Raw genomic sequence first — 21,844 nt, forward strand, 5'->3', positions numbered from 1 at the left:
CCGAACCAGTGATAACTACTCTGTATAGAGAACTCTGCAATCTGTGGATTCTTACCCCGGGAAGAGCTTCAAGGCCTATGTGGGCAATAATATTGCTGAAACCAAAGCTATTATCTCTCAAGTTCCTAGAAATAAGAGACATCTCCAGCAGCAGAGTGACTGCAGCATGTGCTCCAGACCTTCCAACAGAGGCAAGGACAGTACATCTGAGACCACTCCAGCAGCCTGCAGACTCTAGTGCTGTCAGCCCTGCCACAGTAAGCTCTCAGATTATGTGAGATGAATGACTACAACCGTGTGGCCTGACACTGTGTTAACCATCCTCAGAGACTGTGCATCACCATCTGAGCTGATTTGTCAGCCTGGACATCTCCTATGTAGGGATCTGCTTTCTCTGACAGATGATCTCCATTCATCTTTGCCACTCTTTACTCCTCCTGGCTTTAGTTGTGGACTTAGTGATCTCCTCTATGAGAAACTTGCTTACTGGGAGAGCTAGAGAGACTGTACTGCTGACTGAAATCTAGTTTTCCCTGATGGCACCCAAAGCTTCATCTCTGACTGTGATCTCTGGGAGTACTTCAGAGTCAGAATGACAGAAAGATAGAGAAGGAAATATATGTAGGAAGCCTGTAAATCTGGCACTGAAAAGGAAGCAGCTTCTGAGCCCTTTAACTGTCCCCATCACTAAGACGTGAAAAGTATTATGTTCTTCGACTGTCTTGTTAAAGCAGCTGCAGCAGTGAGCCACCTAAGTGGTCAGTTACCATTCCAGAGTAACAAGGATTATAATGGAGCAACAAAGCACACACAAAATATTTTCTAAAAAATATCTCAGGACAAAAGGCCTTGAACAGAAGTGCAACCACACACAGGGTGCCAGCTCCCAGCTGCAGTGAGCTGAGTTCACTGGTTGAACTGCTACCGTCTGCTGGAGGTTAATCTGCCTCCTGCCTGGATGTGTCATGGCCTCACTGTGAAAAGCTCAATTCCCTCCAGGCAGCCAGAGCCCTTCAGCTCCAAGGGTATTTAAAAAATGAGGCAGCTATCCACAGAAACACGTTAAACACTATTTTCTTCCACAGTGCTTTCATCTTTTCATTTACCATACAGTCAGTTAAATGAATGAATGAAGGACAATTAAATGAATTAAATGAATGAATGAAGAAGCGTCCTGCTATAAGCAGATGGTAACAGATCACAGTCTTTATATTCCCAAGGGGAATCCTTTCTTCCTTCTCACATTAACCTCCAATCCATATATACACCTTCTCAACACTAGCAGTGTATTTCTGTTTTGATCCAGCTCTTCTTCCAGGGACTGTGCTGATCATTCCATCACTGGGCTGTTTGCACCCCTTGTTTCTGTTTACCAGGTAGGCCCTGGCTGATTTGCCAGCAGTTCCCATTCTGCTTTCAATATATCCTTTAATTTCCCATCTCTGGTACTGGAGTTGTGATGCAGTCTTTCATCTACATCCTCTACCTAACTGTCCCAACATGACTAACCACTTCCAGCAACATGTGGTTAGTAAAGTGCAGCAGGATTTTACCTCTCCCTCTACAAGAAAGTATCCAAGTGCATTTCTCTTCTCTGTCTCCCAAACATGAGCTGGCAGAGCTGAACCAGTTTCTCATACATCAGGTGTATGAGGGAACTGCTTTGGGAGGAAAGGTTGAAGGCAGTGGATTGATTCAGCTTGTGAAGAATAGGATAGTGCTCTGGTTTAATCCTTAATCAAGGATGTATAGATCAGATATTTGGAATGTCTAGGAATTATTATTTTCAATGATAAGCATCTTAATCACTGAGGCAGGTCTCATAAGGAGTCTGGGAGTGCCTGTCAGACTTGGTGCGTTTAGCAAATAAAATCCCTATTGACCCAAATCTATCTGATCCCACTTCTAAAGTTACTACACTTCTGTGCTTGTTTCTAGCTACTATTTCTTTCTGTAAAATCGGCTTTGCTAAATGACAAAGCTCAGAGCAATAGAATCCAGACCACACTACACCTGCAGTATATCATCCAATTCCTTCTCTTAACATGACAGAGGAAAACTGGGCCTAAGGATATGTCTCTGTGCTGCTGCTATGGTCTCTGAGATTTAAATGCAGTAGGGTCAGCATGAAGTTCAGCAAAATTTCTTTAGCAGACCACTCCAATAAGAAATCAAACCAAACATAAGACAGCCCTAAAGCTGAAATACAAGTAAGAAAATGATTATGTCATTTGCCATTACTTCTTTGTTATAAAAAGATGAATTTACCTTACAGTTACTCACACAACAGAGGGGCTCAGTAGTATAAATACCTGTGTTATGACAGGAGGCTTTAAGGGGTTTACAGCCAGCATGATCCTGGTCCTTTGCAGCACAGAGCCACAAGCACCTGAGCTAAAATGTGAGAATGTCTTTCCTCAGCTTTGTCTTGATTTGGCTTAGGGAGCTTGTGAAGAGGGCTCTGAGGCACTGCTGCAGGACTTGAATTTCTCAGTCCTCTAATGGAAGGGCTTGGACAGAGGGACAAAAGCATATTCAGAAGGCAGTAGCAATTAGCAAAAGAGATGCAGACTGTCAGTCTGTCCTGACTACAGAACTGCCTGCTCAGGGTCATTATAAATGAATGTGTTAAAAAGGCAGCAGATGTCTTTTGGATTGCACACAAGATAGAGCAGCTTGTTAGCCCTCTTGTGCTTCCTTACATTCTGCTATCTGACAATCCACAGCACACAGCCAGCAGGGAGGTCCCCCTCACAAAATGTGATGGGAAAAGGGTGCCAATGCTGCAGAGCCAAGTGCTTGGAAGTTAGGATCCTAAGCAAAGGCTGCCTGTGCAACCTCAATTCTTCCACTCCTGAATAAATATTGTAAGGGACTCTTTATTTTTCCCACAGGCTCCTCAGTCCTAGAGGACAGGATGGCTTGTGCTTACCAAATAAGCTGTTGTTCCTGTATTTGCTTTATGCTGTCCTTCTTCTGTTAGTCGCCTCTCTTTATTTTCTTGGTGATGTTTCAAACTCCAACCTGGACACAAAACTATCCACATATTTCATGGTTCTTCCTCTTTTGTAAGGTACAAGCATGTGCTCCTCAGACTAGGAACTCTTCTGCAGAAACCCCAGGAACCTCAATGGACCAAAGAATATTAACCTTATTTTACAAGCAGATAGATCTCTCCACACATTTTGAGCACACACTGTGATCCTTGGGCCCTGGTTTTCCAGTTCTGCTCGAGAGAAATGTGAGCTCAAAAGATGGACTTCACTAATTTCACATACATGTCTTGGTGCTCATCATTGCTGGAAATTCAGGACCAGAGTCCCAGCTGAGGAAGCAAATCTGAGAAACCATCATGGAACAATCACATATAAGAAGTTCTGTGGAAGAAGCAGGCAGAGAATGCAGTTTATGTGTCTCGCTCATAGCCACCTCAAACATGACGTTCTCCATCCTCCCTCTCAGTTGCTGGACAAGTCTGATTTATCACCTGAGACAAACTGTCTTGCACACCAAAGGAGGTGAGGACCTATGAAAAAAAATTAGTGCGTGTGTTCATGCAGTTAAAGGATGTGTCATGTGCACAAAGGGGCTTTAAGGTAAATTGAGGCAAAGCAAACACGATGCCATGAATAATAATAAGACATAATAATACACAAGCAATAACATGATGGAAAAAACCACCAAATTAATTCACATGAAAGCTGGTTGTAAAGAGGGCTTCCATTAGCTGAGCTTCCATGAGATCCTTAGCATCCTTAAGTCATCAGCAGGTTTCAGTGGAGCAGCAGTGTTATACACGACTTGGGATCTGCTTTTGGCCTCTTGTTGTTTTCTTGAATTAGAGTTCAAAATAAATGAGTGCAAGTTTGATTACGAGCACTACTCTTCATTAGCAGGCATAGAGAAAATGAAACTGGGCTTCTTAATTGTTGCTCCTGCTGCAGAATTCTCTGTATTTGTGATGATATACATCCGTCTCATTCAATTTCTGATCTGGATGCCACAGCTGCTTTTTTGTTGAAGCTCATAAAATATTAACAACCCTGCTGTAGCCCTTAAAAGTCTCATTGTATTAGGCAATTTCTCTCCTTCCCTGCAGCAATTACATCTATTTGCTCCACGCTGACTGTTAGGCATTCTTATTGTTTGTTGAAGGGAAATTTGAGTTCTTTGTGAAGTTGCTAAGTGGTATTCTTCATCTTAGGAAGGATGCCTTCCTGCCTCAGGATCAGTGACAGCAGGAAACAAATAAAGAAAGATATTTTAGAAATCAGAGATGGTTTCTGGCTAATACAGGTAATAGTATAATTGTACTCCATGTATTTTTTAATAGAAAACCCAAAGTCACTTGGTGAGAAAAACACAAAAGAAATCCATGTTCTTTTTTCTTGACTTGCCTTCACTACATGGTAAAGCAAGCTCTAGATTTCACCACCTCCCCCCCCAACCCTGAGGGCAGCTCACTTCGTAGAACTGGAGCAAAGTGACAAGTGTCATGTCACCGTGCAGGGAACCATGTGTAACAATTCCTGGCTTTCCATAACTAGGCTTTTCCCCTTCACCAATAAAGAACAGTCTGAGTAGAATGGGGAGGTGATGGGTCATACTGTTCCCCAATTATCTGTAAATCATTATTTCTGGCACCTTTTGAGAAGTGTCAATTTCTTTGGCAAGGTGCATTTGCAATGGGAAAAAAGCCATCTGTGATGAACAGCCTCCTCCTCCAAGCAGTGCTCTCTACATGGGAATGAGAGATATGGAAACCCACATCACCATGGATCTGTTTGGTCTTGGCTACTTTAACATGGTGGTAGCTCCTCCTTTGACCTGTGGCTTAGAGCATATTTCTTTGCAATTTCTTGAATTCACATGTGTGAACTCTACATTTGGGACAGCAATACCAGTAAAAACTTAACTATCCCCTATTCCTCACGAGGAGACAGAGAAAAGCAATGAGGTTGTCTCAAATTTAACACAAGAGTTATGCCAGTTTTGCTCCTAAACATGCAACACCCGCACACTTCTTACTCTGTGATACCTTCCACACTTCTTAGGTGCCATCCACTCACCTACTTGCTAGAGTTTTGGTATAGAGAGATACTGGGCATTTAGAGAGCTGGACAACAAGCCTAGATCATTATATGATTGTCTTTCCACTGTCTCTGTGGGAAAAAGCGAGACAATTAAAAATGCTGTCTTTAAAAGGGGTGGGTGTCTGTGTTGTTTTCTGGAGGGCTGACAGCAGTATTGCCATTTAAGGATGAATGGCAATCCGAATATTTGAGATTTAGTTTGTGGCTTGTGCTGAACATGTTCACATCTGGAATAGGTTTTGGATGTGTCACTTCCTATAGACTTGATATGGATATATTGTTTAATGCTCCTAAGGCCCCCCGCCTGTTGCTGCTTGGATAGCAACAAGAAAAGGCCAGAAAATATACTTGGACACAGCCAACATGAGATGGAATTTCCTTCCCACAAGTAATGCTGCTGGTGCTGATGAAGCTATGTGTGTACAGTCCTGCCTGTATCCCTGGAGGCGATACACAACCTATGGATGGCCAAGTTCACTGTGTGTAGGTCCTTATGGAATACCTAGTGACAACCTGGCAGTAGCTTACATCAAAGAGCATCAGTGGTAGAAAAAAAGTAATTCATCTTTATTTAATTTTCTTTCCCCTCATTTTTCTGCAAAATATGCTATGTACTTTGCTTCCTTTTTGGGCCAATAAACACATAACAGCTTGGCCTGATGTAGACCTAAGGCTCTTCACTTTAACTAAAAGCCAGATCTGTGAAGGCCTCCGGAAACAACCCTTCCAAAAGCCGTGTTTTAAAACACGGAGATTAACTCTGTTTTCTTCAAAGCAACAGGAACAAACATAGCAACCCAAAAGGCCAGATCTGAGTTGCAAGAGGATTGTTTCTTGCTATGGCTGTCTTCTCCTTCCTTGTGATGGAACATCTTCACTTACGTGGTGCAGGCAGTGGAGCAGCAGCAGAGTCAGCTCTGGCCTCTCCCCTGAGAGGCGAAGAGGGATGTGCCACCTTGGGCTTACTGCAGGGCTTCAGAAGGGTTCTTTTGGTCATTTAATTCCAGCTACAGCTAAATACATCCAGCATATTCCAGGCAGCTGTTAGTCAAATTTGTAATGTGCGTATTTGACATCTAACTTTTCTTCCATAGGGTCGAAGATAGCTGCAGCCTTTGGATTCCACTAAATGCCATCTGTTTTCAACTGTGTTAAACTGCTTGAGAACAGAGAAATTGTCTTTCTGTTCTTCTAGTGATGCATATCTTAGATCAATTGGGTGAATATTTGTAGTGCAAAATTGCTCTTTCAGTATATTTTGCATTTCACTGTGCTTTACAGTCTGTTACCCTGGACAGCTAAAACAAATGGGGTGAATAACCATGGTGTTCACTTGGTTTTGTTCTAAATGATTTGATACCTTCCATCTCTCCAAAGGAGAAAGAAAAGCTTCCTCTTGCTTGTCCGATTGCTAGCTTCTGTCTTGTTTTCTGACAGCAAATGGGACCTCAAGCAGTCAGCTGTCTACACCCAAATCAAAGCAGTCCCCGATCTCCACACCTACCAGCCCAGGGAGCCTCCGTAAGCACAAGGTATTATGTTTCTTATACCTTACTAGAGCTGTTTCTTCCTTCACCTACTCCTAACATGTGGCCATATTCTCTGGAAGCACAACTCCTTATGCTGAAACAGGGGAGAATTTGGCCCATCATCTAAAAGGGTTGCCACTGTGGGCTCTAACAAGATGGTGAGCAACAAATCATTGGGCTGTTTCTGCCACTGGAGTTATTAATGTGTGCTGGAAATCATCCATATGAATCAGAAGAGATAACCCTGAGCTTGTATCACTATCTGAAAAAGCTCACATGTTATTGATGGGTATGATCTGCATATAAATCCTCCTCACCTGAAAAGCCTCAAGTGATGGCAAGTCTGGTCTGGTAAATAACATGCAGATGTTACTGAAGCTCTAAGACACCACTTATAATGCTTCTCAACGTTTTGCTTTGTTCTTTGTTTGTTTGTTTTTGTTGTTGTTTGGGTTGGGTTTTGTTAGGTTTTTTCCCTTAATTGAGGCCATGCTCTTTTGCAGGAACAAGTGATATAATTTTTTTTCAGCTGGTGCAGTAATTGTGTTCTGGTACAATTACTGGTGACAAACAGGATGTCTAACAGGTAGCATGGTATCCTCACAGAGATCAGTAAACCTCTGCTGGCTCAAAAGTAATGCAGGTATTGATTTGCTTAAAAGCTTTAGGAGCAGTCACAGCTTTTTCTGTTTCTGTGACTCAGTGCCATTCTGTGCTGAGTCCAGACTGTCATGACTGTGGGCTGTCCCATTTCTGGAACAGCCACAGTGCCCTTACTTGATAGAGAAATGGGAACTTGGACATCAGTGTGAGAGGAGATCAGTGGAATTTCTTTTTAGTAATCAGAAGATCCCTCTCAAGTATGTCTGGGAAAGCACTGGCTTGAAATTCTGGAAGAGTAATTAAAAAGTGCTGATAGCATAATGGTGAGGTTTTGCAGTCAGCCAGCCACATTAAAGTCCCTGTGGTCTCCATCATGTGGGTTGGAGTTGTTTTCCTGGAGGATGATACCCTTCCTCAAAATGAGCAGCGGTAGCAGTAGCTGGACTTTAGTTGTTATGGTGGTAGAACAGAGCATGGAGAGGTCAATGGGAAGAATCCTCAACAGTCCAATGGGCTTTGGATTATACCTCTGACATGTAAGATTTTTGGATTGCAGACCTTGGATCGTGAGGTTGAATGGCACTGGGGGAGCTGAGGCGGATTCCTGGCTTCTCAAAAATAAGAAAGTATTCCCAAAGTATGGAAAGGCTGCAGTCAGCTTTTTTTAAAAACTTTCTTTATTAAAGACATAGCTGAATCCAGATGAAATCAGGACTTCATTCTGGCCTCAGCTGCTTAGCCTGTGTGTGAGGAAACACCAATTTTAGCACAAATTTACTACTGGTATATAACTGAGAACAGGATCTGGCCCATAGCCTGACTTCAGCAATTGTGTCTCTGTGTTCCAGGCTTTCTTCCTAGTAAAGACAGGTCAAACTCACCTTTAATGGTTTATGTATGTTTTCAGCTGGCTGATTTATGACCTTTCCAGTGAAGCCCCCAGAACATTTGTAATAGATGGTGACTGTTGAGGGCAAATCCCATCCATCTCTGAGCTCTTCACTAACTTAAGCCAATCAGCAAACATGGATGTAGCATTTCAGGTTACCAGAATATTCATGCATCATTGTCTTTCTCCCAGGAGCAATTTCCTCCTAATGATGAAATCACTTTTCTTTATTTCTCCTAAAGCTCAAGTGGTAAATGCTTAGGTTGAGTTCACCACAATCTTACTTTACTTCCTCTGATCCTCCAGATCATTGTCAATTCCTTTTCTGTGTATTTGGGATTCCTTCATTTTGTTCACAGTTATTATCTGTGTGTGGGTCAGAAGTCTAGAAGGTCCCAGGAGTGCTTTAATCCTTTATCCAGTCTGTGCACCTCATTCCATGCAGAACTTTAAGGAAGTGGGATAAGTTGGTTACCCGAGACAGAGACCCTGGAAAAGTTTTACATTCAGCATTTGATCCAAATAGTAACTGGGTTATTTTTCTTAACCCATCTAATGAAGCAGAAACTATTTAAAACAAAGGACAAATCACAGAAAATGTGATTCTCCTACAGATACTACCTAAGGGCAGATGTCAAATCAAGGTCAGACTTTATTGTGGACTTAGGTTCAACAAGACCTGTCCCACACGTGCTATAATGGACATACTGATCCAGAAGTGATAACAAAGTACTTCTCAACTTCTCACTGAAGTGTCATCTTTGTTCTGGTATCAGGATTTCCATATTCCACAGTGCAAGTGACCTGCCTTGAATTTAGCCTTGAACTACCTGGGCAGCTGGTCACTCGTCCAGTAACCAAGGCACAAGTCTCCTACCCTGTCCCTCTGAAATGTGTGGAACTGTTCCCTTAAGCATGACCAATGGAGGAAAGTGATTGAGTGAGTTAACATTTTCTTCTTTCTTCCTACAGGACTTGTATCTGCCCCTGTCTTTGGATGACTCTGATTCCCTTGGAGATTCCATGTAAAGCAACACGAAGCTAAATGTCCATATTGCAAGCTATGTTTAGGATACAGTAGAGTACTTCTGCCCAAATAAGCAGATAGGTGACTGGTGCTTTCAAAGCAAGGACACACAGCTGTATGTCATTTTTTTTTCTGTGATTTATCCTTCGTGCCACAAATCAACTCCTACCAGTCTACAGAGATAGAGGGATACCATTCTTCTAAGTTATAGGGATGCAAAATGGACATGGTGAGCAATCTGGGGCAAATACGCCAATGATCCTCTGCATTTCCCATTTTCTTCCATTATTGCTCCTGCTGCTGCAACTCTCATTTTCCTAGTGATAGTAAAGTAGCTCCCCCAAAAGTGTGCAAAGGTGTCACATTCTGACCAGTCTGCAAGCCCAAGTAGAGCAAACGATCTTCACCTGTCCAAACTGCCAGCATTTGCCAGCTCCTCACCTGCAGCCCTGATTTTAGCACCTGCATCCTAACTAGCGTTGGGTTCATTGTTGCAGGATAGGAAGGGAAAGCATTCACTCGTTTGATGCTTGATGTGCCAGCAGAAGCTCGGACAAGACTCAGAATGATTGCAGAAGGTGCTAAGTAAGGTTAGTACAGTAGTAATTCAAATATTGGGATTTTTTAAATGGTATTTTAATGACATTTTAATGATTAAGCAAAGAAATGTGAGTCAGCTGAGTTATCTGGAGTGGAACATGTCTCCCACGTGATCCAGTGATCCTGCTAAGCTGGTGACAGGTTTTACACCTCCCCTATGGTATCTCTCTATCTCTCTTTGTAACAGCAATGCCTTCTGAACAGCCAACACTGAAAACACTGTGAATTTTTGTTTTCAGGTTCGACACCCTACAGGTCACTTTTTATAGCAAAAAAAAAAAAAAAATCAATACATTTTTTATAAAAGAAAACCTTGTATCTGTGTTTTGGGAGTAAGAATTCCAGCTCCTTTTTTATAAGCTCTGGTGATTTTTCTTTTGTTTAAAAAACACATTCAGAAAAACGTACAAAAAAACCTACAGCAACTGACAATTGCAGAACAGGAATAACAACAGCTCAGCTTAGAAATCTTGTCACTGCCAAAACAGACACATGTACGGGGGAAAAAAGGTCAATTCAAAATATTAAATGTTTTGATAGTTTTTGTAATGTTTAAGACTACATATTTGGTTTTTTACACTTCAATATTCTTGACTATGGCCAGCTTCTCTACTTCTATTACAAATGGAATTTTGTGGTGTTCAGAAGCCTGTATTTTAAGAAACTCTTCTGACAAAACAAACTTGCTGTATTTAGAGAAACCTTTTAGTCAGTAATGACTCCTGCAGAATGCAAATTTCATCTATTCATGCAGGGTTGGTGGTTTTGATGCTGGTGAAGCTTTGTCATAAGCTCACTGGCATTGCCTCCCTTCCTCATTGAAACTGGTGATTACAGAACTTTACCTAAATGAAATTTGTGCAATCAAATCTTTCTTTCTTGCTCTATTTGCCTTTGTTTCAACAGACTCATCTGTTCCCTCCTGCCTTGCAATCCCTTGTGATTAGAATGAATTATAACCTTGTGATGTTTGATGCTACATGAACACTGGGTTGTTCCCAAAGCCACTCCATGTTTTCTTTGCTTGCTGGTAGGAAACAATCTGTGCAGGCTGCATCTCTGGAAGTTCACATGATGATACATATAATGCAACTTAAGAAATTTATCTGAGAGAGGCCAGGATTGGGAATTATCAAGGGGTCAGAGTTATTATGCACCATATTTGCACCCAGTAGTCCTAGTGCATGACCGTTTATATCCAGAGTTTTGCACAAGAAATCATTTGTTCCCACAAATAACTTCATTTAATTGACTCTCTGACTGCATGACTGCTAAATGATCATTTCGCCTGTTGTATATAGAACCCAGGCTTTAGTTCAAAGGCTAAGGGCACATGTTGAAGGTTTGTGAGAGAAAGGATGGTCATGTGGAGTGGTCAGGACACCTTCATTCAGCCCTTGGCTTTGCTAACTGTAATGTCAGAACAGGAGCAGGTCTCTTAGTAACCCTGTGCCTCAATCTGTCTGTCTGTCCCTGCAGGGACAACACTGTTCTACCTCACTGGGGGTTGTGAGGCCAAATGTTAGTTAACATTTGTAAAGTGCTTTCAGATCCTCTAACAGAAGGTGCTGGAGTATTCTGGGTGCAGATTTGGTTATGGGTGCTAATTTTTGGCTGTTTATTTCTGTGAGTGCTACTGTAGACACTGGTCATGAGATAATGTGACCTTTTAAGCATAAGGTTGTCGAAGACTGTGGTTATGTGAACTATTCATCAGAGCTTTTGCCTTAGTAAAAGCATTAGTGTGACAGAAAATTCAACATGCTCTTACCCTCTCCTCTGTTCTGTTGGTGGCAATCACCAAGTCCCTGCCCAAGTCTCTGCCTTTCCAGGGACCATGACTAGCAGTCCTGGCCCTGTCTGTTAGAGATGATGGATTGGTAGTCCAGTCAAAGGTGCTGTCACTTCAGTGACACAGGCTGTTCCTGTCACAGTCAGGATTAGCATGTCCTGCCAACTTTCCCCTGAGTCACTGCTACACCAAATGACCAGCCATGAAATCACATCTAGGTTCTCTTGCTATGCAGTAGGGGACGCTCACCATAGAGCCACCAGGAAAACCCTAAATCTTTGATGTCTGTAAGAAGACTGAACTGCTAGAGCTGATGGTGGGAAAGGAGTCCAAGATGTGCTTTTATCCAGTATCTGTGAGTTTGTATAAGATAAAGCAGGATTCCAAGGGCTGAATGAACCTTTGTATGGATGGTTGTTGAGATGGCTGTTGAAAAGTGGCTTCTTTCCTTCCTGCCACAAGTTGTGTTTGTTATTTGAAGATGCCTGTCCTGGTGGAACATGCTAATGAATTACTGAAGCCTTCTTCCTGAGCTGCACCTTGTGACAGGTCTAAAATATGATCCCACAAGTGCTCCCTTGAGAGTGGAGTTTTTGTTTGCCTGAGGATCATCCTAGGGTGGGGCTGAGCTCACCAATTCCTTCAGGGAACTAGAGGGACCTTGAAAAGGCCTGAAAGAAAGGGGGCAGGGGATGGAAATATTCTTCAGTGGGAAAAATAGCCATTCAAACCAGTAGAAGCCACAAAGAAAACAGGGTATGTGGTCAAACTCCCAAGTTTTAGAAAGCAATTTTCTAGGTAGAAACGCCTGGGCAGTAGGAGAAGTCAGCAAGCACTTCAGCTGTAATATAGAATGAAGTCTGTATTAATGCCAGTATTGCATGAGTTCTTGTACAGAGATGCATGTGGAACGTTACCTCCATTCAAAACTAATTACCTTTTGGCTTTGTAGGATCCCTAACATAGACTTGAACACAAAGAGAAACAATGCACAGGCACCAGATCATAGTCATTTAAATGTAAGGACAGCCTTGATTCAGGAAAGAACTCTCAAAGCCATGCTTGAAGTTTAGCATGTGCTTTACTCCTGTTGATGGTGTATGAGATAGAAGCTTGGGTTTAGTCAGAAAGCGTTCCTGATCTGGAATGAATTAGTAGTCACTTTCAATACACGATGTTAATTCCAGACTCTGTGAGATCCTAGAGCAGTTGATAGTAATTTTGCTTTATACTCCAGAGTTTTACCTCTTCTATTTTTTCCTTTATCTTTACAAGCACATAAAACTCCACAGGATATGAGTATTTGCCATATTAATTCTGCCATAAAACTCTTCCCTAATTTGCCTCAGGAGACTGCCTTTAGTGTTTTCAGGGACTAATTGAATCACCAACACTATATTGTTTTAAAACAATACAGTATTTAAAAACAAACTGGAGACACTCTTAAAGTAGTAGGGCTTTGTTTCTTCAAAGTCTGCCTTTATTCAGTATCCAGCAATTTTAGCAAAGTGGCCCTTACAGTAAAAATACCTGTTTCAGAGACAGTCCTTAGGAAGGAATTAGTGTGATCCTCCAAGCACAGGCTGATGTATTCAGTGTTTCTGCATTTCAGAGATGGTCTTGTCTGGAGGAGATCAGGGAAATGTATCCAAATCTTCAGCCTTAGGATTTCTGTCACATCTAAAATATTTATAATCCTAACATTTCCTAGTTAAAGCCTTATCTGTTAGAAGATTTGGAGCTCACTCAGTTCCACCAGCTAATCAGCCAGCCAGGACTCTATACCTTGAAGAAATTTTGAAGGAGTCTGGTAATGAGATTTTTACCTTGGTCCATTTTAGTGAGAGATGGAAATAGCTTTGCCCTCCATTGTCTGCTACATCTGCACGAGTCACAATCTTCTCAGGAGCTAGAAACACTAATGTGTTATTTCCATTGACAGCAGAAGAATAAATCTGCTTAGAAAACAACTTCCTCATCTCTCCTGTGTAGCTAACACTCATGCATGCACACAAAAATCACGTACACAGTCTAGCCACTGTTTCTCTCTTATTTGCCTGAACCATGTCTGTGAAGGAAAAAAAGGGGAAGTAGGACCAAAAATTGTGGCAAACAGCAAACCAGTGTTAAATCCAGGGCTTTGTGGGAGGAAATAATAGCATGAAAAGGGTCAGTTTGTTCTTATCCATATGGATACTGATGGCATTTTCTAGGATGCCTTGGTTTTGCTTTTTCCCACCTCTGGGGTCAGTGCTGCTGCTCTTGACTCTTCACTGAACACCTTGTGAAACCGCCCTGCTGAATCCCTGCAGGTGGCCACCCTGGAAGGAGCACCTTGCAGAAGCATGGTGTGAACTTCACAGTAGGAGAGTTTTCATTGCACTGAGAGCACACCAGTGTGTTTTGTCACTGACTTCTAGACAAGACAAATGCAGAGTTGTCTTTTACTACAGTAGAGGCAGGATCATTTTTAGAAGTAAAAATAGTCAAATAAAGTAGGTATAAAATGAGTCCATAAAGTGTCTCCTCAAGCTGAGACAATCCACCACAAGAGAAAAGCTATAGAGAGGAGCACTTAACCACACACATCTCAGGAAACATTAAAGCTGAGTCTTCTGTCTCACAGGACAGCCACCACTCAGCAATTGCAGAGTGAACTGGGCTGAGTTCTGCTGCAGTTATTGATTCAGATATTCTTCCTTCTTTGCCTCTAGCTTGAGGTCTGGTGCATCTCATCCCAGTTGCTTCCAGGTGAAAGGCTGGGGCCAACAATCTGTACAGACTCCTCACTTTGTTCTGGTTTGTTTCCTCTGGAACAGATTTGGTCATTCAATGTTTGTCTGAAGTTCTGGGGCAAGATGTCACCACAATGTGTTAATAGGGAGAGAGGAGATGTTTGGAGATTGAACGGAAAAGCTTTTTTCAGCAATGTTCTGACAGAATCCCAGTTGCAGGGTAGGGTATGAGTCTGCAGGTGAAAATGCAGAGTTTTGGGGTCACAAACCACTGTCTGCCCCTCAAGAAACTCTGTTTAGAGATGGCTAAAATCACTGACACCAATTTTTGGCCAATACATGAGCTTCTGATTAAATGAAACCAAACCTAGTGGATTCAGCAGTGGAATTTCAGGGCCATTGGGATTTTAGAGTCTTTGACCTAACTGTGGACAGCCTTTATGCACTGGGACACCTCTTGTCTTGGTGTCCCAGTGCATAAAGAGCTGATCACAACACTTCCTCCACCTGTAAGGTGCTTTGAGAGAAGCTGATAAAAAAGAGCTGTGGAGGAGCTTGCTCTTAAGATTTATTCCTTACTTGGGAGGGTCTGAATACCCTGTAGAAACAAAGTGGGGCCTAACTGTCTTTAGCAAGTCCTTTCAGGACCTCTGACACTCTCAAACTATGCTATAAAAATGCTTCATTATTTTACAAAACATGTCTGTTTTGGTTCTCTCAAAACCTATGGAGGAGCCAGCAACACCCAGGAAGAGCAAGGCCATGTTCATGTGCCACCTCTGGCCTGAATACAAGCCCCTTCTGCCCCTTTTTGTTACACATTTGTGTATGTATCAGGGACAATTCGTGCTACCATTCAAAATGTGGGCCCTTGCATTTGTAAACAAAGAATGAGTCTAATGATTTCAGTGGCCTTCTACCATGAAAACAGTGGGCCTGTTGTTGAAAGCTTTCTTGTTTAGAAACTGTTGATGACCAAATGGCTTCACAGCAGAGTGGCCTTTCAGTTTCCTTGCTTAGTACACTTAGTTGAAGTAAGCTTGTCTGGCTCTTGCTCTAGACCTCAATGAACCATAACTCCAGAATCTCAAGCCAGTTCAGAGCTTCCCTAGGTCTGGCAGTTTATCACTGAACTGAAGAAGGAGATGCCCAAAGGCAATTAACAAATATTTGCAGTAATGAGTCTATCAACTGAAAAAAGGAAGCTGGCATCATTAGAAAAAGATGCCATGATGGCCAGTGTCATGGGAAACAAAGGAAAAGGTTTGTTTCTAAGAGGAATGGCAGGGAACGTTTGTTAGGAGATATTCACTGAATGATGGAATGAGCCTGAACTTCACAGAAAGTGAAATGGAAGGAGAAGCATGAGGCAGGGGGAGGATTTCCAGCATGACTGGAAATGTCAGTGCTATTGATGTCTGAGAATAATAAAAGGCAGAAGGCCAAGAGCTCCAAGGGACAAACCAAAGGGGAGGCCAGGGCTAGCTGAGGAGCCACAGCTTGGTTCTGGACAGAAGAGCTGCAGGTGTTCCTGGCTCTGCAGGTATTTAAGCCAGGCTGTAGGCCGTCTGCCACAATGGTGTGTCTCCTGCTCCCAATGGCAGAAATAAGGTCATGCTTGGCTGCAGGCACAAGAACATGAGTTGAAGTTTCTCCCCTGCTCCTGTTTTACTCTCCTGCCAGCATGTGTCATTCCTGGAAGGGGAAGACAAGATCCAGCCCTTTGCTGAATGACAGCACCAACACATGGAGCAATTTTATTTCTATTCCTCCCTATCAGATCAGGAACAGAAATTCATCAGCATGACCTGGCCTGGAGGACAGGCCTGGCACACTGGAGAATGGCAAAGCATACGCAAGGGAATAATGAGGGCACCTCTGTCTGTCCTGTCCCTTCCCACGAAGCGCAGCAAGCTGTGGAAAATGTAGCCACCACTCACACCAGGGTTAACTGCCAAGACAGGCTCTTGGTGGAGGTCAGCTTCATTTGCCATGCTGATGGTGAACAAGGGAGGTCTGTGTTTAACACCAGGTTTCTCAAGAAATCTTCTTCCCAAATTCGGTTGGCTAACAGTGGTTGTGGACTTAATCCTAAAAGGCAACTACCTGAATGCCTTTTTGCTGTTCAGTCTCAGATGTATTTTTTCTTTTTTGCATAAGGATTGCACCTCTTTGTTTCCATAGATTCTCAGATGTTCAATCTAACATGAGCAAAACCCAGTACACCTAATTCTCTCCTGCTTTAATCAGGCAGAAGCTCCCCTACAATTAAGGCAGCTGAATCCATTTGGCCCAAGGCTGGTCTCCTATTTCAAAGATCGATTGCTGTCAATAACTCTTGTGTGACTGGTTACTTAAGTGCAGATTCAGTTTCCTGTGTGACAGCTGCAGGCTTTGAAGAGAGAACCTCACTGACCCCAGCTATAAAGTGATCTCTTGTATGAACCTCAAACAGCAAGTTATGGATGGGAGATACTTTTTAGAGTTTTACTATAGTTCAAGATAAATCTGAAATACTTTTCATTGTTTAAATACTTCAAAATTTTAGAACTGAAAATTACAAAAGGAATCTCAGCAGATCAGGATCTGCTCTATATTTTCTGGTTCTGGAATGCTGGTTTTATGTCACTTTATCTTCTCTAGACGTGCCCTGAGCCCAGCAGAACTCCAGAACTTTCTATTCCTCCAGTGTTTCTTCTCTGGTCCTAAGAAGAGCTGAGATTTATGTTTGGCATGGTTCTTAGAAAAAAGTGTTACCAAATGTCTCTAAACATAAAAAGGAAGGTTCAGTTCATTTTAGGTGACTCAACTCACGTCTGCTTTTGATTGTTACCCATGCTGATTCTTCCACCTCTATTTCCAACAGTTATATATAGGAAATAGAGATTAATGATTAATTTGAGTCATATTTGAGCAGCGAGGCTGTTGCAGAGCAAAGGGATTTACCTCACTTGTACAGTCAGAGTGAAATGTGTTGGTGGCATTTGGTCAGGAAGGACCTGACCCAAACTCTGATTCTGAGCCTCTGAGTTTCTGGGAAACTGATGTGCAGAATCAAATATGGGAAATGTCTGTCCTGGATGAAGTGGACTCAAGTTGGGGTCCAGACCCAGTTCTCGAACTGAAGAATTTTACCTTCAGAGAATCCCTGTGAAACATTTTGTAAGTTTTTCATTCTTTTGGTCTGTTTTATTTTCTTTTAATTCCAGCATGGCTGCTTATCTCCACCTGCTTCCAAACACAGCACAGCAGATACGGGTGGGTTTTAACTCACTTCTCTTTGCAGGTGACAGTTGAAATGTAGTGATATTCTGTCTCACTCTCATGCAGACCACAGAGTCTCTGAGAGGTTGAAGGGTTACAGAAGAGAGGTTTTTTTCCTGTCCTACCACCACCACCTCTTTACAACAGAAAAGCTTTTCCCAGATTTAGTGTGATGTGTAATGAGGCATCTCCTTAAAAAGAAGAATGTCTAGGGAATTATTTGTACTGCTAATCAGTGTTTATAGATAAGGGCATTGAATGTAAGAACAGGAAAGCCTGTGAGTCATAATTACATGCTGAATTCTGACATGTAAAATTGTTGTTAGTTTGCTTCTTACCTAAATGATGCACTTGTCAGCTCAGAAGACAAATAGGGTCTTTTAGAAAGAGGAAACCTGTTTAGCCAAGCCTCCTTCTATTCTCTGAAATGACACATTCTCCTCAACGATACTCTGTTTGCTAACACTGTCTAGTGTAGAAGCACAGGAAAGGAGTACCAGCTTGCTGAGTTTGCTGTTACTGGCCTTTGCCTATTTTCTTAATCACAGATGGTAGGGTTAGCCTGAGTTCTTTACATCACTCTTCTCTGAAGAGCACCAACTGCCTTTGCTCATGGTCCCCCAACTTGTGGCTTTGTGCTTTGAGCTGCAAGTCTGCCCGAAGTGCTGAGGGAGGGAGATCTGCAGCTGAACTGGAACCTGATCATGGATTACTGTCAGAGGTCATTCATTGCATTCGTATGAGTTCATCATTAATGACAAAGCTGCAATATAATATAACTGAGAGGCCACAATGTATTTTCTAGTCGATGGATAGGTGTTAGAGGGGCAGCCGGGTTTAAAGTTTAGCTGGTATACTTTAAACTCTGTGTACATAACCCTGGAGGACACATGGGTGGTAAGGGACTGGTAAATATCTGCTTGTTTTTGTTTAAATAGGAAGGTATGTAATTAACGTCATTGTACAAAGAGCTATTGTTTTAAGTGGTGCTTTTGTTCTCCTAAACCAGATCTGTCTAACCTTTCTTTTCGGCAAGTCTGCAGCAATGCCGATTGATTTTTGTACCTTGGGGGAGTGCGTGGAAGGGGAGGGGAAATGTTTTTCTCTTCAGACAGATAACGTTGCCCATCATTAACCTCCTGCTTGGGTATCAACCTGGAGTTCCCTTTACGCTGAATTTTTGTGTGACGTTCTCCTAAAGGGGCAGAACAAGCAGAGGCTATTCCAAAAGATCCCAACTGTATCATCTTGTAATATATTGCAGCTTTATGCCAATGATTCCTTGCTTACCTGTACACAGTCCACAGCCGTTTTGAACTAATTTTGCATTCTCCATTTGTGGTGAATTATTTAGCATTTTAACCACCTTTTGTGCCATTCACCTTGTACAGAAAACATTTTTATTAAAGTTTCAAAGGGAGGGGGAAGAAAAGAAAAAAAAAAGCCCCTTCTGCTCCCTAGTTGTAGGTAGAACTCAGTTACTTAGCAAACAGATGTAGATGAGTGGTTGTAGTGTTAGAAATGTTAGCTTGCTTGTGAACAAGCTTTTGAGAGTAAATGCATGGTCCTGTACCTCTCTCTTCTTAATTAGCTCTTCCTTTCCTCCTGGAAAGATTCTCTCTCTCCCCTTCTCTCTTACTCTGTCTTTGTCTCTCTCATGGTTGTAAAGTACAGATTTGGGCATAAATAAAATGACCTACACTGAGGTTTGAAAAGCAGTTCTCAACAGGTTCTCTTGGGGAACTTACTTCTCACAGTGCCTTGCCTTGGCACTTCAATTAGACCTTTTCAATGTAAACCAGGCAGATATCAGTCACTTGTTGCTTCTGCTTGAAGTGGGGAACAAGTTAAATCTTTGGAAGTTTGTGTCACTGGGAACTATGAGATCTTGCTGACCTGTTGCAGCTGAGGCACGTGGCACATGGTGTATTGGCTGTGGCTCCCACGCCTGGTTGTTCTGGCTGGGAGCAGTCCCACGGCCCCTGACTTGCGGAGTTTGCACACACTTTGATTTTCCTGGCTACGAAGCAGAAGGGGGTAGGGATGGTATATAGGAATTACGTTGATAGGGGTTCTGTAGACAGCTCCTTCTCCACACTCCTAAGCCCTGAATTGAGTAAGCAGGGCATACTGTTTAATAGCTGTGGCAGCGGAGGACAGAAAATAGCTGAAGTCTTGCAAGATAGGGGGTCACTCACACAGATGGATTTTGTAAGAAATGGACTTTGAAACCCCCACAAAACCCTGCTACAAACCCACAAAATGTACTCCCACATCTACCCCCCCCCCCCATGCCTCTTCTCCCTTAGCAGAATTTCCTTTTGTTAGAAGATTTGACTTGCTAGCTTAAAAAATTCCATTTTTGTGAGGTGTTGTGAACTGTTTTTACTACTTGTACTAACCATCCCAGGTCTGAGTATTCTTGTAATGCAATGCCATGCAGCGGAGAACCTGTCCACTTTATAGCTTTGCTCTCAATATTTGTTACTCATTGTTTTCTCATCTAAATGTACATTTGCAAGATGTGTGTAATGCCATTTTCAAAAAATAAAATTTGGTTTCAATATTTAGGCTGATAAAAATCTTTTAGATTGTTTTATTTGGCAAGTGCCTGCTAACAGTGACTTGTGAATTACAGTGGTGCTTGTTCGTTTAAATTCATCAGCTTTTCCAGATTAGTCCCACTTGTCCAAATGCAGAAAAGAAGACTGGAAATTTGATGGCCCTGAATTAATCCAGACCCACATCTGCCAGACTGAAACAGCCCAATCTATACAAGACTCACCCTTTGGACTAAAGGGATGAACTCAGTGTTGGTCCTGCTGCAGGAGATACAGTGCAGGTGAAAGGGCAGCTCTTCCCCACAAGCAGCACTTCAGTCAAAGTCATGGATTCAAATATGATCTGCCCCCCCTCTGAACTCTTGCAATCCAGGGCCTGGCAAGGCCTGATGATCCAATATTAGCTTTGGGAAGTGTGGTGAGATTGGAGCGAGACTCTCTGTTTGTCCTGCCTTCATATGCAGGACCTGAAGAAGGTCCAAGTTCTTCACAGCTGCCCTGTTAGAACCACACGAAGACAGTAACATTTTTCCTGGTAAGCCTTATGCATGTTTTTCAGGGCTTAGCCACTTTGCTTTTTGTTTCTGCTTTACATTTGCAAGATCAGAACTGAGTGTGGTGAGTCAGCTGTGGTCCCTGCTGTAGACAGATGCTGTGGAAGTGCTCAGATTCTTTCCAACATTTCATGTTCAGATGGAGCCCTTTAATCTATTTCTCCCTGAGGTCACCACATGTCAATGGCTGCACTATGCCCTCCAGATCTGGAGGAAATGCTGTGCCAACTGGCAAACAGCACCAGGGCTACCAACCCATCACCCTACCTGGTCAACTGTTGGCCACCACTTGTGATTATCATGCCATACTTGGAGAGGTCCCAAGCAGCACACAGTACAGTCCTGCCTGCAGTGGAAAGTCACACTTAAAAATCCCTACAGTTCCCAGAATAAAACCAGGAGGAGAAAAGCTGCCTGTGAACAGCCTTTATCTGAATGTGCATGAACTGAAACTGAATCAAATGTTATTGGAGAAGCAGAACCAGTACCTTAGAAAGCACTCTGCCTGTGTCTTTATGCAATCAAAGCACAATTGTGTCTTTTTCTAGTGCCCATGTAGTAGATGAGGTCAATGAAAATCTTAAAAGGTGGTGCTCCTGCCCATGTGAAATGTTCTGAAAATGGCAGATTCAAAGCCCTCACCCCACAGTGTGCAGCTGTCACAGCTATTGCAGGGACTCTAGACATGAATCCTGGATAGTGACAGTGTGGCACCAACAACCAGCACTGCAAACCCATGAAAATACTGCTGCTGCTGTCTTAATATGAACCCCACCGACACACATGAAATTGCTCCAGATTTGCAGTCACATAAATGACAGCAAAATCAAGTTTCCAGAGTCCAGCTTTCCTGCTACACCAGCTCGGATCCATACAAAAAATGTCCATCAGGTATTTCTAAGTATGTTGTTTCATCAGCAGAACAGTGATTGTTTCCAAAAGGTCTTGGTTCAAATTGTTGGAGACATCAGTTGTTTGGACTGAAATGTTTTGGCTCAGTTGGAAAACCTTTGGCTGGTCTCTTGACCTTATCACCACTAGCAGATGCTCAGCCACAGCTCACTGTACAACCTGGGTCCAGCTGCAAAGGACTCAAGCTTTCTGTGTTTGCTGACTTTGAATTGCACCCCAAAATATGGCAGCCAGATCCACACATAATAGGACGTTCACTGGGCTCTGTTGGCTTAGCTCTGTGAA

At 42.5% G+C, this 21,844-nt stretch overlaps 1 protein-coding gene across 3 annotated transcripts in view; it reads left to right on the plus strand.

The window, feature by feature from the left end:
• Window positions 1-20,114, plus strand: part of DCX (doublecortin) — a 92,638-nt gene extending 72,524 nt beyond the window's left edge. For all 3 annotated transcript variants that reach the window (XM_064159404.1, XM_064159406.1, XM_064159405.1), the window contains exons 7-8: window positions 6,531-6,625; window positions 9,087-20,114. In XM_064159404.1, the coding sequence (XP_064015474.1) occupies window positions 6,531-6,625; window positions 9,087-9,143 (152 nt within the window). In that variant the 3' untranslated portion in view covers window positions 9,144-20,114. The remainder of the gene's footprint in view (window positions 1-6,530; window positions 6,626-9,086) is intronic.
• Window positions 20,115-21,844: the final 1,730 nt, after the last annotated feature.

This window comes from Pogoniulus pusillus, chromosome 19 (assembly GCF_015220805.1).
Source record: "Pogoniulus pusillus isolate bPogPus1 chromosome 19, bPogPus1.pri, whole genome shotgun sequence".
NCBI lineage: Eukaryota > Metazoa > Chordata > Aves > Piciformes > Lybiidae > Pogoniulus > Pogoniulus pusillus.